The sequence below is a fragment of the Rattus norvegicus genome, chromosome 4 (genome assembly GCF_036323735.1).
Source record: "Rattus norvegicus strain BN/NHsdMcwi chromosome 4, GRCr8, whole genome shotgun sequence".
Lineage (NCBI taxonomy): Eukaryota > Metazoa > Chordata > Mammalia > Rodentia > Muridae > Rattus > Rattus norvegicus.
The window spans coordinates 64,736,862-64,755,217 of NC_086022.1; the positions used below are offsets into that span (position 1 = coordinate 64,736,862).

At 37.8% G+C, this 18,356-nt stretch overlaps 1 protein-coding gene across 12 annotated transcripts in view; it reads right to left on the reverse strand.

Annotated features, from left to right (window-relative positions):
- Cnot4 (CCR4-NOT transcription complex, subunit 4) overlaps positions 1-18,356 on the reverse strand; it is a 101,530-nt gene that overhangs the window by 56,959 nt on the left and 26,215 nt on the right. For all 12 annotated transcript variants that reach the window (NM_001037782.1, XM_063285993.1, XM_006236271.5 and 9 more), the window contains exon 2: positions 957-1,222. In NM_001037782.1, coding sequence (NP_001032871.1) covers positions 957-1,130 — 174 coding nt within the window. In that variant the 5' untranslated portion in view covers positions 1,131-1,222. The remainder of the gene's footprint in view (positions 1-956; positions 1,223-18,356) is intronic.

An 18,356-nucleotide genomic window follows, 5' to 3' on the forward strand; every position in this document is an offset into this window, starting at 1 on the left:
TTAAATAATACTCATAAAACAATTATCATTGTGCCCTCAAAAAACACTAGCAATCTCTGTATGTTCTCGTCTTTTTTATTCTCGGGATGGCAGTCTTTTCCTTGTTTCAGTTAATATTAGAGCCACTGGAGGAACAGTAAGACGGAGTCAGAGAGCCAGGCTTCCAATCCAGCCAACCTGGTAAAACCTTATGTCCATTCTGACTCAGCCTTCTCATCTGTAAACTGAGTCACATGTAACAAGAGGGTTTCCGCAGAAGTAAAAAGTTAATGACTAAAATATGTCCCACTTGAATAAGTACTAAAGAGTCAGTTATCAGCACTACTAATCATGCAATAAATAAAAGGCAATTACTTGAATGAAGCAAAGCTCCCCGGATGATGTGAGGACTGATTTCCAATGGTAATCTGACACCCCTCGGGGCATGTCTCTAACAGTGTTTCCAGAAGGGATTGAGGAAGGAAGGCCCGTTCTAATGTGGGTGGCACTGTCCCGTGGGCTAGGATGCACAATTAAATAAGGAGGGCAAAGGTAACTGAGTGCCAGAATGCCCCTTTCTGCTTCCTATCTCTGGTAAACACCTCTCCTGTTTGGTACTAGAAAACTAAAGCGAAATCACCTCACGCATAAATACAGATGTTTTTCTACTTCCATATTATCATATCCAAAATCATAAGCTTTTTACCACTCATCTTAGTCAGTAAGCATCAAGACTGTGTCTATCTCCACTGTCAGAGAGATTATATGACTTTACTGATGTCAGATAGCTAGTTAACACAGCAAAGGCCTGACCCTGACTCTCAATCCACTGTTCTTTCTACTTCATCATATCTTAAAGATCGAACAATGTTTGTTTTAAAACCAGTCACTTATACTCATAGGGAAAGAATCAGACAATTAATACTGGACAGTCAAAAAACCTATAAAGCAGAAGAAAGTTGGTGTGAAGCACTTACCTTTCTACATGCAGGACAAAGCCCATTCTCATCAGTGCGGATTCGATGCCAACAAAATCGGCAAATCTGGTAGCCACAGGTGCAAGGGAAAAAGTTAATATCGTCTATTTCCAAGGGCTCCATGCAAAGAGGGCATTCCACAGGGTCTTCCTTTGCATCAGGACTGCGAGACATTTTCACGTTTATTTGACAGCAGCAAAAGTTTATAATAATTTAAGGGAGAAGGTAATTCAGCACTGAGAGCTAATATATAGAACTCTGAAGACCTGCAAGAAAAGAAATAAAAAACAAACATACCATTCACTACAGGAAAAATACTAACTTTTTACTAAAATCAAGGATAGACTTAAGAAAATTTCTGTATATCAAAGAAAAAAGAACTGGCATTCAGTTTCAGATGCAAGAGAAATGTAAAAGAATTCCTGTTTTGTTTTGTTTTGTCCAGCTATGACATCTAATGCTGATCTAAACACTGTTTATAACACACTTTATGAAAATAAAAAAGATGCATCTTCAGCTTTAAGATAACCCTGAGATCAATGATATGGCTCTGTAGGTAAAAATCACTTGCTGTGAGAGCCCGCTGACCCAAATAAGCCTGCAATCCCCAGAGTTGGCAGGGGAGAAAGGCAACTCCATAAAGTTTTCCTTTGACCTTTGACACATACACCATGGCATGTGCATGCCAGTATACTCATTCTCTTTCATAATAATAATAAAAAGTTTAAAACCATGCACATTGAACTATTTAACTTTCACTTAAAAGCTAATTAATACTGTCATCTATCTAAAGGAACATAACAGTTATGATATGCCAAAATATATCACAATTTACAAAAGGGACCAATAAAAATGTGATTTTATCACTTATAATTACATACTAATATCATCTGGTTTTGCCAGAAAGATATAGTTTGAAACTAAACAAGCATAGCATAACTGTTTACAACTATGTAATACTATGCCAGTAAAAAGAAACTGCTGAGCAAACAGATTTATAAAACATTCCTATAGTAAGTGCTACAAAAAGCCTGTAAGAAATCAGAGAACAAATAGATCTTTCTATTCAAATCATGCTTTGTGAAATGTGAATTCTTTTTAAGTTATGGAGCCACAGTTAACAATTCCATACTAAAAGTATGTTGAAATCACTATTTGCCTATCAACTGGAAAAGCTGTAAACTAATCTACATCTTGATGTAATTCCTCATCAGAATCACATCACAATGGTTTAAAAACCACAGACAAGGGGCTGGGGATTTAGCTCAGTGGTAGAGCGCTTACCTAGGAAGCACAAGGCCCTGGGTTCGGTCCCCAGCTCCGAAAAAAAGAACCAAAAAAAAAAAAAAAAAAAAAAACCACAGACAAAATATGACAAGTGCTTCTAAAAGTTACACTGAAGAGTATATGAGAATAGCCGACATTTTTTGAGGGAAAATATGATGATTAGCCCTATCAGATACTCAACTGTCCTGGATGAAGCTGAAACTTCTTACTACACAAAGGTAGAGAAAACATCCAAGAAACTAAAAACTAAGAAATAGGTCCATGAATAAATAATATTTTAATTTTTAACAGAAATTACACTACAAATCAATATGGATGGGATGGAGCATTTTATAAACAGTAAGAAGCACTGGTACGTTTCTAACTCATGCTATAATAAAATAAACCCCTGTGCAGTAGTGGCACAAGTCTTTATCCCAGCACTGACGTCTCAAGAGTTCAAAGCCAATCTCGTCTACACACAGAGTTCCAATGATAGCCAGGGCTACACAGACAATGTGTCTCAAAAAACCAAAAACAAATGAACAAACAAACAAATAAAGTAATACCCAAAGGTGACTGAACACTTATCTGGTATAGTATAAAGTACTAAAATGTTAGAAAAACAAATAGGCGGGTTTTTCTTCCCTGACTTAAGCCCAGTTCATCCAAAATGAGATCCCATAAAAATACAGTTGACTTACTAACATGAAAAGAAGAAAACAAAATTAAAGGTAAGTAACCTAGGTTCCATTTATATCACCCCACAGTAGCTCTGAAACATCCATAATTCTAGTTCTAGAGGATCCAATACCCTCTTCTGGCTTTTTTTTTTTTTCCTTTTCTTTTTTTCGGAGCTGGGGACCGAACCCAGAGCCTTGTGCTCGCTAAGCAAGTGCTCTACCGCTGAGCTAAATCCCCAACCCCCCTCTTCTGGCTTTTGAGGGCACTAAGCACACATGAAATCTTTAAAAGTAGACAGACAGACAGCAAGTAGATAAAGTCCTTTATAAATTTAATATTTCATACTGCCTATGAAAGAAGCTTTTCTACATAAATATTTACATATACCAAGCATTATATTATGTTCGACAATCATTATAACTAACATATTGCCAACATGGCACCCACCAAAGGGGAGATGATTAGTAATCAGATGCAGCACTTAGGCTGGGCACGTTTAGCATCCCAGCACAGTAAGCAGAGATAGGGTGGTACAAGAATGCTGCTATGGGCCATCTAGGGCTACAGTGTGAAAACCTGGCTTTCAAAAAAAATAAAAATAAAAAAGAAAGACACAGCAACTCAGTAAATTTGTTTAAGTTGACTTAGAAAGAAATCTATTCCTTATTAAGGCTTTAAAAAGAACAAGTTAGAGAATTACTAACTCTTTCTATATAAGCCCTGTATGTGTAATATAAATTTGGCTTGAATTAAAAGACTGCACATACTTATATTGCACTACAGATACAGACTGCAAATTACAGCTCTCTAGAACTATGTCTGAAGGAATGAAAACCCTAAAGAAGTGACTCAGCAGAAATGCATGCAAATATTATGTTATTTATTCATAGAGTCAGAGATAGTTTGCTTCCTCTTCAAATGTTCTTTTATTTTTGAAGTTTTAGAAATGAATACATGCTTTTTTAGGAAGAAAAACATTAAAACTTTATAACTAACAAACAAAAATAAATGATCGTTGAGATCAAAACCAAACCAACCCAAACCAAAAAGCAAACCCGTAACTGACAATCCACATCGGCAAGTCCCTATTCTGAGGACTCTCAGAAGGCAGCTAGGAATTTAAGAAATTAAAGGCTAAGCTTGATGAAAGTATTATTGATAATATAAATGAAATCTGCACAGAATTAAAGCAAAGATTAATAAATGTGGTACTAATTAGCTTTCTATCACAATCGTGCAAGTTAAAGAAAGAGAGCTGCTTGTGTCTGTTATTTTCAATTCAGAAAAAAAATAAATAAATAACAGGTGGATCCCAGAGAAAGAATATAACGGAAGGGCAAGCCTGTAAGCATGGAACCAACCCTGTACTTGAAAGAAATGTGTCCAGGGAGCGACAATTTTTTCCTTGGTTAGTCTGGACTTACAAATGTGTTCGTACAGTATTGTTGCTTATATCAATTGACAGTTTATCAGTAGCCATGAACACAATGGAAAATATTGATTCATGAAGAAACACTAAATATGGACATGCCTGTAGTCACAAAAACTTGAGAAACTGAAGCCCGGAGGATTTTTGAGACAAAGAGTTCAAGAGAAGCAACTAGTGAGATATGGGGTGGGGATGGGAGCTGCCATGAAGGGGGGTGTGCTAAAGCAGGGGGGCCGCGTTGAATTCCAGGCCAGCCAGGCTACATACAAAAGTCAAACTGTCTCACATCGGGGTATCAATAGCCCTAACCTGAACCTCCAAGCAGTTTTTGTTTATTTTAAACCATGCTAAACACAGTTAAATTCAACCTCTTTCTTCATCCAAATCTCTCACCAGTCACTCAGTTTCTATCACCTCTACAATTCCTTCTTTTTAGTAAGTGATCACTGTAGAGCAATCCATCTTTGATTATAACTGACATCCTCTCCCCGCTGAAGTGACAGGAGAATGAACACTGTTTCATAGGCAAGTCTACCTTTTCAACTGTTTTGCCTGAGTAAACCACAGAAGGGGAAATGAAGAAATGTAACCTTAGAACAGAATTCATAAAATAGCAAAAATAAGGTTATCTACTTGTGATTTTTAATACAGAACTGAAAATAGGCTTTAAAAGTTGGTAAGCATACAGAATCAAATTTACATATGGAAGTTTGACGGAATGTTCCGTTTTATTAGATTTCTGGATATACTGTTAGGCAATCATTTAGGATAAAATTAAATAATAAAATGTTTAAGAGACCTAAAACACAGAAAAGCTATTAATCCTTTAAAAATAAAGAAAATGTTTTTATTTTCCTAATCTTTCTATTGTGACTCAGTAAAATCTAAAATGTTAAGTTTTATTGCATTAAACTAAAATAATGAGACTGGAGAGATGGCTCAGTGGTTAAGAGCACTGGCTGCTCTTCCAAAGGACCAGGGTTCAATTCCTAGCAACCACATGGCAGCTTACAACTATTTGTAACTCCAGTTTCAGACACACATGCAGGCAATATATCAAAGTATAAAATAAAACTAAATTATTAAACCTTCTGTTCTATGCAGGACTAATTCATTGTACTACCAATAAAAGATGCTTCCTGAGAGGGCCAACCAATGCAATGTGGCTCAAGTGAGCGGGAACAACAGGGATAAGCTAGTATGTGGGGGAGAGACGGGCAAAAAAGAGAAGCGAAATGGTTTCTGCACTATGAAGGGAGGCAGAACTGGAGATGTGAGGGTAGGGAGGAACACCCTGTGAGTAGCTTGAGTTGAGACCATGGTGATGTTCTGGCCCATGCTGCTGCCAAGGGCCATGTCTGGATCTGGGGCCTTGCAGCAGCAGAGGTCTATAACTATTGAAGACCAAGGGAATGTCCCTGATCTGGGCCATCACCTGGGACTATGTTGATGTCCAAGGACTGTGCAGAGTTGGGCCCAACCCACGCATGGGCGGTGCAGGAGAGTTGGCCCCACCCCTTGCCTGGACAATGCAGAAGATTTGGCCCCAGCTTGAGCAGGAGAGCTGGCCCTGCCCCTCAAAAACTATAGTATTCAAGAGGGCTGGTCTCGCCCTGCATTTGGGCTGGTGTAGGCTCAGGAGAAATTGACCCCTCCGCCTCACTGCCTTCAGCAGGCAGGAGAGCTGGCCCCACTCCTTGCCTACTACAGTAATCAGGAGGGCAGGCCCCACACTTCACCTGGGGAGCACACACATGAGCTCTACATCCCTCACTTGGGCATCCTGGGAGAGCTAGCCCTAAGAGAGTGAGAGAGGGTAAGCTGGGCCTGCCTCTCCCTGGCCTCTCAGTGGCATAGGGGTGGGAGAGCTGATCCTGGTAGCATAGGCCCAGGAGAGCTGGCCAGCTGACCAACTCAGCTCCCACCCAGACCCAGATCCAGGGCTTTTTTTTTTTTTTTTTTTTTTTTTTGGGTTCTTTTTTTCGGAGCTGGGGACCGAACCCAGGGCCTTGCGCTTCCTAGGTAAGCGCTCTACCACTGAGCTAAATCCCCAGCCCCAGATCCAGGGCTTTGATTCACCTCATCCCAACATCTCTCTACCCCATCTATGAACAGCTGGGGGCTGGTCCTGCAAAACTAAAGCTGCAGGATCTTAATGACACAGGACAATGAGGACCCAGTATTGATAGTATAGACACCAGAGGCCTCAAACCAAACCAATGACTCAGTGCAACGAACATTTGTAATTAAACTGTTTGGGCAAAGGGGTATATACTGGTGACTCACCACAGCTTTCGCTTTCATGACAAGATTTTTGTATGTTCTTTTTTTCCTTTTGGAGGGAATTTGCAAGGATAGTATGAGGCTATAGAGGTGACAAGGATATGGAGGGACAAGGAGAGTGGAATTGAATTGCCTGGTGTGAATTCATGAAGAATAGAAGGGGGACGGGGGGTTGTTTACCAAATTTATATTCACATACAAAGTCTCAAAAGTCTCAGAAGAGAATGAATACATCAGAGTGCTTCCAACAGTATCTAGGTGTGTATGTGTGTGTGTGTGTGTATGTATGTATGTATGTATGTATGTATGTATGTATGTATGTATGTATGTTTATATGCTTAAAGTACCCCTGCGGAGACGACAGAAGAATTATTGAAAGAATAAGGCCTGCCTGGGCTACAGGAGATGAAAGTCTCAAACACCAAAAGAAAACTTTTCTCTAAACATAATAGCCAGAAGTTGTGTACAATCCTATAATGCTAGCACCTGAGAGGCTGAGACCAGGCTGGACAGCAAGGAAGTCTCAAAACCAAAACCCTAAGGCTATTATGGCACAGAGATTCAGGATTTGCCTAACATACCCAAGGCCCTGGGTTTTACCCCAGCATAACAAAGCTAATTAAAGCAAAGCAAAACAAAACAAACCACAAAAACCAAGCAAGCAAATAGAAAAATAAGGGCTACTTATACCAAAAATCTAGATGGATTCTAATTGTGAGACACATTATTTGTCCATCAACATCCATCCCCAAATAAAAGAAGTAGAGAGAAAGCTTTAAGTTCACAGTAATGCAAACCTATTCAACCAGGTCAAGTGTATAAAGGAATAGTAAATACATGGCTTTTATTATTTTTTAAAAGCACTACCATTGAGAAACAGCATCCACATCGATTGGCTCACAGGCTTCTTTAGTTCTAGGAGATCTATTACTCTCCTCTAGTCTCCATGAGTAGCCACACACATGTTCACATACACACAAATAAGTAATAAATCTTTCTGCCAATCTTGGTGACATGTGCCTTTAATCTCAGCACTTGGGAAGGAAAATGCCATCCTGGGATTTCAAGGATGGCTTGGGAGACCTTGACTCAAAAAACAGCAGCTAAAGAATTTTGGTGGTACAAAGGAAAGTAAATTAAAAATGAAATATAAACAGTGAGAAAAGAAAATGAAGGTCTGGAAAACAAGTTTTAATAAAAAAAGTTACACAGTAGTGAGTTTGAAATCATGAAGGAAAATACTAGGTTTAAATAAAAAGAAAATGGTTTAATTGGTAAAGTAATATTAGTTCTAATATTAATACTATTACTTTTGTGATATAATTATAGTCTTCCCATGTTAAAAATCATATTTCATTACATTACTATAAAACTACAGTGTACTAATGAAGATAATTAAAGAATGAAACCAGTGCTGTAAATAGCTAAAATAAAAAGGTTTACATAGCTAGGTGACTGTGGTGCATGCCTTTAATGGGATGCACTCAGGAGGCAGAGGCAGGCAAATCTCGGAGTTGGAGACCAGCTTGGTCTACAGAATGAGTTCTAGGACAACCAGAGTTACACAGAGAAACCCTGTCTTAAAAAGCCAAAACCCACACCAAAACAAAAAAAAAATCTTTAAATAGCTGTAAACTATACTACTACATTTAAAAAATAAGAAATAAAAATATAAATATTAAGAAATAACAAAATTTTCATAGTGACTAGAACATTAGTACTTTATTAACTCACCAATGTTCTAAGACTAGGCAAATTATGAATATTGTTGGTAAGACCCACCATACTTGTAGGAGCATTAATGAACAAAATTCAGGGGATGGGCCAGAGAGATGATCAGCAGGTAAGAATACATATGATGCTCTTGCAAAGGACTCATGTTTCTTTTTCAGAATGCATGGGTATCTCAAAACTACCTGTAACTCCAATTTGAGAATAATGCCCTCTTCTGGACTCTGCAGGCACTGTGCTCACAGACAAAGACCATGACAGAGACATTCATAATTAAAAAATAAAAACAAATCTTTAAAAAAAAAATCCCACTTCACCAGAGCAGTATATAAAAATATATTAACTAAGCACAGATCCAGACTTTCCCTGTTATTTCTAATAATCCAGATGAGAACCCTATTAAAATTTGCTCTAGTTAGAAAATTAGATTTATAAGGTTATGTTCCTTAAAAGTCTAAAATCTTATTATATTGAACAACCATAAGCATGCTGTACTTTGTATTTAGTAGTTAAAATGACAGAAGTGGCAGAGGGAAAAGAACAGGGAGGCAGAAGAAAATAAAGCTAGAGGAAACTAGATAATAAATCTAACACTAAAATCCTAATAAAGAAACAACAGATTTAAACTATTCTAAATACAGTACTAGCAAAAACAAATCTGATTACATTATAAAACTCTCAGAAGTACAGGGATTTTGTTAAGTCAAAATTATGCATGACCTCAATAAACCATAATAAAATACTATTTCAAGAAATAACTAAAAAGTAAATTGAAAAACAAAACTATTTGTCTTCATAAAATCTCTTAATACTAAAACCAGACATGACTCTCATGCCTTTAATTTCATCAGTGGTAGACACAGAGGCAGGTCCCAAAGGCTCCTAAGTCAGCTAGTATAGTGAAAATGAAGAAATTGAGATTGAATCAGAGTACCAGTGTCAAGGGATTAGGATAGAAAATAATAAAGTAGTACACCTAATATTCTCCTCTGACCACTGCATGTCATGCATGGGCACATGCACCCTCACACCAAGACACACAAAAATTATAAAGCTTTTCATAAACTAGGGATAAAAAGATAACTCTTTTCACATGGTAACTGATATGTACTCTAAAACAACCTAAAATTACAACAAATACAAATTCTATCATTAACATTATTTCAGAAAGACATTACATCACTACAGACATAACGAATATTTAAAAGTATCAATAAATAGTATAGAAACTGCATGTTAGTAAATTTAACATTTTAAAAAATGCCTAGATCCCAGGAAAGTAATTTTATAAAATGGACAGAGGAAGCTAGGCAATAGTGACAATAGCCTTTAATCCCAGCATTCAGTAAGCAGAGACAAGTGGATCTCTCTGAGTTAGAGGTCAGCATGTTTTACAGAGTGAGTTCGACAGTCAGGGCTATACACAGAAACCCTATCTCCAAAAAAAGAAAGAAAAAAAAGAGGGAAAAAAGGGGGAGAGGGGAAAAAAGACAAGACAGTTATCTTCTATATGTTAATGTAATTTAATTTGCTTTAAAATACCAACTTTCACAGTTGGAGAAACAGCTTAAGAGAACTAGGCGTTCTTGCAGAGAACTGGAGTTCAGCTCCTAGCACCTGAGACCAAACAACCTGTATTCCAGCTCCAAGGACTTCAGCACCCTTTTCTAGGACACCTGCATGCCTATGACACACACACATGCATACTCATTAAATAAATGAATAAATAATGAATTTAGAAAAATATATCAAAAGACAAGTTCTTCCAAACAACAGAGGAAGAGGAAACTACTCAGTAAGAATTGTCACAGATGTGGCATAGTGGGCGATACTTCCAATCCAGTAGCACTTAAAAGGCTACAGCACTTAAAAGGCTACAGAGGTAGGCCTGGTAGTAGTGATCCATGCCTTTAATTCCACCATTCCAAAGGCAGAGGCAGAGGCAGAGGCAGGGGATCACTGAGTTAAAGGTCAGCCTAGTCTAGAAAGTGACATCCAAGATAGCCAGGACTACATAGAGAAACCCTATCTTGAAAAACAAAAGGGAGCAGGGATGGGGGTGGGGGCAGATGTAGAAAGACCAGAAGTTCAAAGTCAGCCTTGTTTTACATAAGACTCCAACTCCAAAACACAAACATCAAATTTTAAGTAAGTTAAAAGAAAAAAATTTCTTCAGTCTGATAAAAATAATAACCACAAGTCTACTACCAAATATTCCCCCCTTAAAGTCAACATTAGGTTAATCCTGTTGCCATTCCAAACAGCTAGAGAAGCTTAACAGATACTTGGAAATCTTTTTTTTTTTTTTTTTTTTTTTTGGGTTCTTTTTTTCGGAGCTGGGGACCGAACCCAGGGCCTTGCGCTTGCTAGGCAAGCGCTCTACCACTGATCTAAATCCCCAACCCCGATACTTGGAAATCTTAATTCAATAACAAATAGTAATAAAGTTGCAATTTGTTAATCTTTTAATGTTAAGTTTTAACCTGCCATAGGATTGTAGTGTGAGTGAGTGTGTGTGTGTGTGTGTGTGTGTGTGTGTGTGTGTGTGTGTGTGTACATACCCTAATTAATTATGTGTCTTATTGTGGACTTACAAAGTTACTGCAGATACCCTCTACCCAGGAACACAATTAGAAGCAGATGTTGGATCCCTTAGCACCATATGGGTGCTAGTAATGGAACCCAGGTCCTCTGTAAGAACCGCAAGTACTCTTAACCAGTGAGCAATTGCTCCAGTTCCCAACACTAACTTTTCTTAATTCTAAATGGTATGACAGTGGTGCTATAAAAAAAATCTCTGGAAATTAATAAACTAAACATTTTCTTCAGATTTGAAGGATAAATAAGTCACAGGATATTAACAAACAATTTAAGAATTCTAATTTTCTGAAAATCATCTAAGGAAAATGGATTGGTTATATTGTTAACTTCCTAGTTAGAACTTATGCTCTTCAGGTTAAAAAGGGAAAAGGGGAGAGGTGTAGCAGTATAGGTGCTATTGTTTTGCCTAGCATGCTTAAAAGTTCTATATTTAATCTCCAGCCCTGCATACAACCAGCTGCTGATACAACTGTAATCTCAAAACTTGGGAGGCAGAAACAACAGGACCAGAAGTTTAAAGTAATTCTCAGCTATGCAACCAGTTTGAGGCCAGCCTGGAATACATGAGAGCCTATCTCAAAACAAACAAATAGTTGTTTTTTAAAAAAGATTTCTGCTTTTTACATATCCAACATTGTGAACAGTCTTAGTGCAAAAAATAGGTAAAATGTAATCTACAAGTAGTATTCCTTGAGTTACAAAAAAAAGTAACAACCACAGAAAATCTACTATAACCACTGGATATATAAAACAAATACAACTTTTTGCAATTAGTAACACACACTTGGAAACAAATGCAAAGTATCATTTGCAAAGCTATCATATACAGTGTTAAATGTTTATGGATAAGCTTAACAAGGGATGTGACCTACATCTACAATGTGAGATGTAATAACAGACCTTTATAATGATGCTAACAAGTAAATATGAGAACAATGTCAATACTGACTGTATCCTCAGTGCCCTTCATTCTATTTACACAGGCAAATTTCAGGTTCTTTGAGATTTCAACCTTATTAACCATAATCTAAGCAAAGCTATACAAATTACTGTAGTACTCTATCTATTCCATGTCGCCATGAGTTTCTCATCACACTAAGTTAACTTCCATTAATCAGCAGCCTATAATGCAAATATGTAAAATCTTCAGAAAATCCAAACATCACAGAAAAAAACAAGGTAGGATTTTTAAGAATGAAGAAAAGGGAAAGGAGAAAAATGATGGTGCTTTAACTAAATTTTTACACTTTCTTGTCAAAATTTAAAGTCAACTGTTAACTTAGAAAAACAAAAGACAGTTCTAGAAGCAGTTAAAAAAAGCTAGCTGCTCCTGCATAGGACCTGAGTTCAGCTCTCAGCATCCAAATGGATGCTTCTAACTCCAGCTCCAGAGGATCCAATGCCCTTTTCTCTGGCTTCCAAGGCCAAATGCATTCACGTGCAAATACCCACATATACATATGCACAATTAAAAAATAAATCATGTCCGAAAAAAAAAAATAAATCATGGGTGGATGGACGGACAGACAGACAGACAGACAGACAGAGATTATTGTGGCCCCCACAGTCTCATTATTTCAGCGCTAGGTTCCTAGTCCGTGGAACTGTTTTGGGAATGATTAGGAGGTGTGGTCTTGTTGGACAAAGTGTCACTTTGGGTGGGCTTTGAGATTTCAAAAGCCTGTGCAAGGCCTAGTCTTATTCTCTCTGGTTCCAATCTGTGGATCTAATGTTCCAGCACCATGCCTGCCTGCCTGCCTGATGGCATATTCCCTATCACGAGGGTCATAAACTCATTCCCCGAAACTGTAAGCAAGCCCCCCCAATTAAATTTATTCTGTTACAAGTTGCTTTGGTTATGGTGTCATCACAGCACTAGAACAGTAACTAAGAAACTAATATGTTTCTTCCAATTTCAAAGCGATCTATAGACTGTGGACAACGGAATAAACTTTTCCCTACTCTCAAACATGACTAGAATTTTGCCTCAATTTTCATATATTGCTCCCTTGTCTTAACTTATAGAAGTAGAACTGTTCTACTTTCACTCATAGCAAATTAGTATAGCGTTCACTATGCGTTGCAATAATACCACTTTAAAACCCAATGCCTAGGTTAAGAATAAGGATTAGTAGTAGAGCATCTGCCTCATATGTGTGAGGCCCTGGTTTTGAATCCTAGCACAGGAATGGGAAGACTTACTTCTAATATTTTATCTATTAGTATCTTAGATTAAACCTATACAGGTTAAGGTAAAAAACAAAGAGCACACAGAACCACACTGAAGTAATTCCACACTTTCAGCGGCTGCAATGGAAAGGAAGCATATAAACTTGTAAATGACACTCAAAAAACAGAGAGAAATCAGCAGTATCTTGGCAATGGAGACCGAAAAGAAATGGGTAAATCTGAAAATTACTCCAGTAGTTCAGACCACATGGTAGAGAAAGGAAGAACAAAAAACCCAGATACACTCCAGATTCTGCATATAGTCAAAGATGCCTTCATTCCTAAATGAACGTGTACAGAGTTCAGAAGAGCTGGTCAGTATTCATTTGAATCAGACATATACAATATGCTTTCAGGATGAATGATACTGCCTAGATTTTCTGATTCATGTTATTCCCTCCAAATTTTGTCTAAGCTAGATGTCTTCTGTCATTTAAAGAGTCCTTGCTGACACAACCTCTTCATTGGATCTTTAATATATTCTTTAGAAGTAGTGAGAGTAAATATGTGATTTGATGATTTTATCTTATCTTAAATTATTCCATGAATTCATCTTGTACTTGGAATGCAATTATTTATATGGCACTTATAAAAGTAGCCTTACCTTGTTTAAATTGTGTGTGTGTGTGTGTGTGTGTGTGTGTGTGTGTGTATGCAAGTGCATGTACACATGTGGCCCACGCACATATAGAGCCCAGGGGAGAAGGCTAGGTGTCCTGTCCTACGGCTCTCTACCTTATTCACTTACAACAGCGCTCTCACAGAACCTGGAGCCCAAGCCCCAGTGGCCCTCCTGTCTCTGTACTGCAGAGTGGCTGAGGCTGAATGGTCATGCAGCTTTTTATGTCTGTGCTAAGGATCTGAACTGAGATCCACACGCAAATATTCTTACCAAATAATCCATCTCCTGAGCCCCATCATACCCTTTTGAGTCATTCTCATTTCCATACACTTCTATCACTATGTTCCAAATGCTAGTTTTACAAAAACAGTTTCTAAACGTAATTTTTTAAAATGTATATCAGTGTTTGTCTGCAATGTGTGTCTTGTGTAAGAGTGTCAGACGCCCTAGAACTGGAGTTATAGACAGTTGTAAGCTGCCGTGTGGGTGACTGAAACTTAACCTGGGTCCTCTGAAAAGTAACCACTGTTCTTAACTGCTGAACCATCTCTCCAGCACTTGAAAACCTTTTAACTCAAGACCTCAACACTAATTCTAGATATTAGGCAAAGAAAAATAAAAATATAATCCACAAAGGGCTTACATACAAATGTCCATAAATATCAAAATGGGGGGGAAACTACCATATAAATGAATAAACAGATCTTTTTAAAAAAAATATAAAAAAAACTGTTCAGAAAAAAATTAATAACAATGTATGAACAAGTGTGAAATGTATTACATTTGGTACAAAAAGCCAGTCACAAAATTATATTGTTTACATAAACAGGCAGAACTTTAAGTTCTGATGACAGAAGCTGAACAATCTGGGCGATAAGTGCTGAGCAAGAAGCAGTCTGAGGAGCATCCTAGGTGACAGCAATGTTCCAAATCTTGACAGAGATGTGGGTTATGCAGGTGTACATATCACAACATATTTAACACAAAACTTGTTTCACTTTATGTTAAGACCTCAAATTTAAATAAAATTATGCTACAAAATCTCTACAGGCTTAAGCTTTTTCTATTAGAATTTTGCTGTACTATTCAGCCATGGAGATTTGAAAGAAACCATACCACTGAGGAGAAAGGACAGTCTTCTCCTTACCACAAGCCAAAACACTTAAGTCAGTCTCCTTCCTACACAGCTACTCTTCAGCAAAGTAGGAGAGATGTGGAAATAGTGAAGGGCTCAATGGGCTGCAAGATGGCCCAGAAGATGAGGAGGCACTCCCTGGCTAGCCTGATAACAGAGGTTGGACCCCTGAGGACCCGATGGATGAGTGGGGAAAGGAGAAGCCACTCCTACAAACTAAACTGTCCTCTGGCCTGCATGTGCACACCATAGCACACTTGCACCACACATATTATACATAAGTATAAGCAATGTTTTTAAAAAATCAGTATATTTGCCCAAACAATTGAGACCCCTCCCCTCAAGCTATCTTTAAAACACTGCTTTTTAATCAAACCTGAGAGTCTACAAATATAGTTAAATTGAATCATTTGGTAAATTATTTATTTTCATAAAAATTGTGAAATGACTAAAAGCAGCACTTTCACAACTAGAACTAAAATGGAAAGTAAGTACCAGAAAAGAAATTATGGTGGTAGAATAATTGTGAAGAAGTGATTTTAGGGCATGAACTGATGTGTTGTCTCTGTGTGTTCGGGAAGTTTAGCGTTGGGGACTAAACCCCAGGCTTTGTGCACACCAAGTACAAGCTCTACTATTCATCTATACTGCCAGCCCAAATAAAATGACATTTTAAGAGACAAACTTATAAAAGATAAAGTTATAGTAGCCTTCAAAATTGCTAACAAATAATTCTTTCACATTTCTGAATTCTATAATGCCCTGGGTACAATTAAGTACTTCATTTTCTTCTAAACTGTCTAATGTCACTAACCTGCACACTAGTTAGTGCCTTGCAGACAGTGTCCCTACACCTAGCCAAAGGAGACTATGTCTATATAAAACCTCTTCAGTGACCCTCAGTACTAAAATATCATAGCAAGAAGTGTCCCACAGCACTGAACCCTTTTAAACTAATCCTATAATATACAGTTGGTTCTACAAGCTACTATAAAGAAAAAAACTTAAATATGCAATTGATAAATTATGAAAACAACTGAAGAAAGTTAAAATGAGATGTCAAAAGACAAAAATGCAATATGCTTTTTAGACATGGTCTCACTATGTAGTCCTTTCTGGCCTGAAACTCATTATATAGAACAGACTGGCCTTAAACTCAAGAGAGCCACCTGACTCCTGAGTGCTTGGACTAAATAACAAACACCATCATGCTTGGCACAGTTCATTTTCTTTTGGACATGGAAAAAGATAATTATCTTGCTACAGAATCAAGTTTTAATGAAGTTGATTAGCTTGGAAGTTTGAATACAAGCCCTAAAGGTGGCATGAATAGGAAAATAAAAATATTAACCTCTCATTTAAGTGTTTCTTATTTTCTCATAAATGAGCTAGTGCATACACCCCCCCCACATACACACATATACAAATAACTTAAAATAAGAATTTTTTTTTTTTTTGGTTCTTTTTTTCGGAGCTGGGGACCGAACCCAGGGCCTTGCGCTTCCTAGGTAAGCGCTCTACCACTGAGCTAAATCCCCAGCCCCAAGAATATATTTTTAAAATAGCAATAATGAAAGGTAGAGTTCTACTAATGTTCTTGGGTAAATAAAAACAAATAAAAACTAATACACTGAACAAAATCTTTTTTTAGTCACTTCCCAGCAAAATATATTACTAATTTGGCAAAGAATTAAAAAGCAATTTTCTAAACTGTCTCAATCAAAGATAGATTTAAGCAGTGTGTGAAACTGAAGATAAAAATAGCCTATTATTCTATTCAGAATCTAGAAGGGCATAAGACAAAAGAACAATGTCTTCTGTTCTAAGAGTAGGATAGTAATACTCTTCAAGGCTTTCCTTCCAAGAACACTTTATTTCATTATGCTAATAACCAATCATAATTATTTAAACTGGTTCTGACTCAACACATTAGTACACAGCACAGAAGGCTGAATTATTAATAAATGCTCTGGTTAAGAGTTTTCTCTCCACATTTCGGCTAAAGTCATCCCCATTGGGTCCTGGCAGCCTCACAGGGGAGATAGGTCCTTATAGAGACCTCCTCCAGCAGACAGGCACAGCCCCAGGTCGAGGGATGGGGACACCCACCCATCTCAAAGTTTTTAACCCAGAAATGTTCCTGTCCAAAGGAAGAACAGGGACAAAAAATGGAACAGAGACTGAAGGAAGGGGCAAGCCAGGAACTGTCCCACCCAGGGATCCATCATGTCTGCAGACACCAAACCCAACACTGTTGCTGTGGTCAAGAATACCTAGTGTAGCAGGTTCTGAGGAAGTCTGGCCAGCAACTGACCAATGCAGATGTGGATGCTTGGAGCTAACCATCAGAGTGACCTGGCGAGGAAGCTGGCAGGACTGGAGGAGCGGAGGGGTTTGCAACCCCATTAGAACAACATAGACTGGCCTGACCACCCAGTTCTCCAAGAGTCTAGACCACCAACCAAGGAGTGTACCTTGAGGGATCCATGGCTCCGGATACATATGTAGCAGAGGATGGCTTTGCCTGACAGCAATGGAAGAAGAAGCCCTTGGCCCTGGGGAGGCTTAATACTCCAGAGTAGGGGGATGCTGAAGCGGTGGGGTGGAGTGGGTAGGGGAGCACTCTCATATAGGCAAAGGATTGGGGGGAGGGTGGATGTGGGATGGGGAACCTAGTGGAGAGGTAACCAGGAAATGGGATGGGAGTTGGTAGAGGGGGAGTAACCCCAGGAAGTGGGATATCATCTGAGACAAATGGAATGATTAATAAAACAAAAAAATAAATAACTACTTTTTAAAAAAAAAGTTAACAGTTTTGAGCACCTGCCTAATACGCCCAAGGACCAAGGGTTCCATCTCTAGAACCACAAAGGTGAAAAAGCCAACATGTTTGTAACTTTCTTCTGAAGCCTTACCTCTACTAAATTGCAAAAATATAATAAAGCATAAACATAAGCAACTTTCATATCAAAATTTCTAAGAAACTGCTACTCTAAGTAAAACATTTTAAAAGTGAGATATAATTCTAAAGAACACACTAAAATTACATATGGCCAATGGCATTATACGTATCAGAAAATCAACACCATGCAAAAATCCACACCAGTGGTAATATCCTCCAGTCAAATAACTTTAGGTCTGGAAATTTAGCTTAAGTTAATAGTTTAACCAAAAGAAATACTGGCTGCTTCCACTTGCCTAGCAATTATTGCATTCTCATAGTCAATTTAACAGAATTAAAATCTGGGTTAAGTCAGTACAAAGACCTGAATTTGGAGCATATGAACTGATTTGCTAAATTTCCCAGGTATTTTCTGGGTGATTAAAAAAAATAATAATCAAGGGAATCTATAAAATTAAGCTTTATCAAAGCAAAAAGAAAGTCAAACAATTTCATATTTTGAAATCTCATCATTGGAT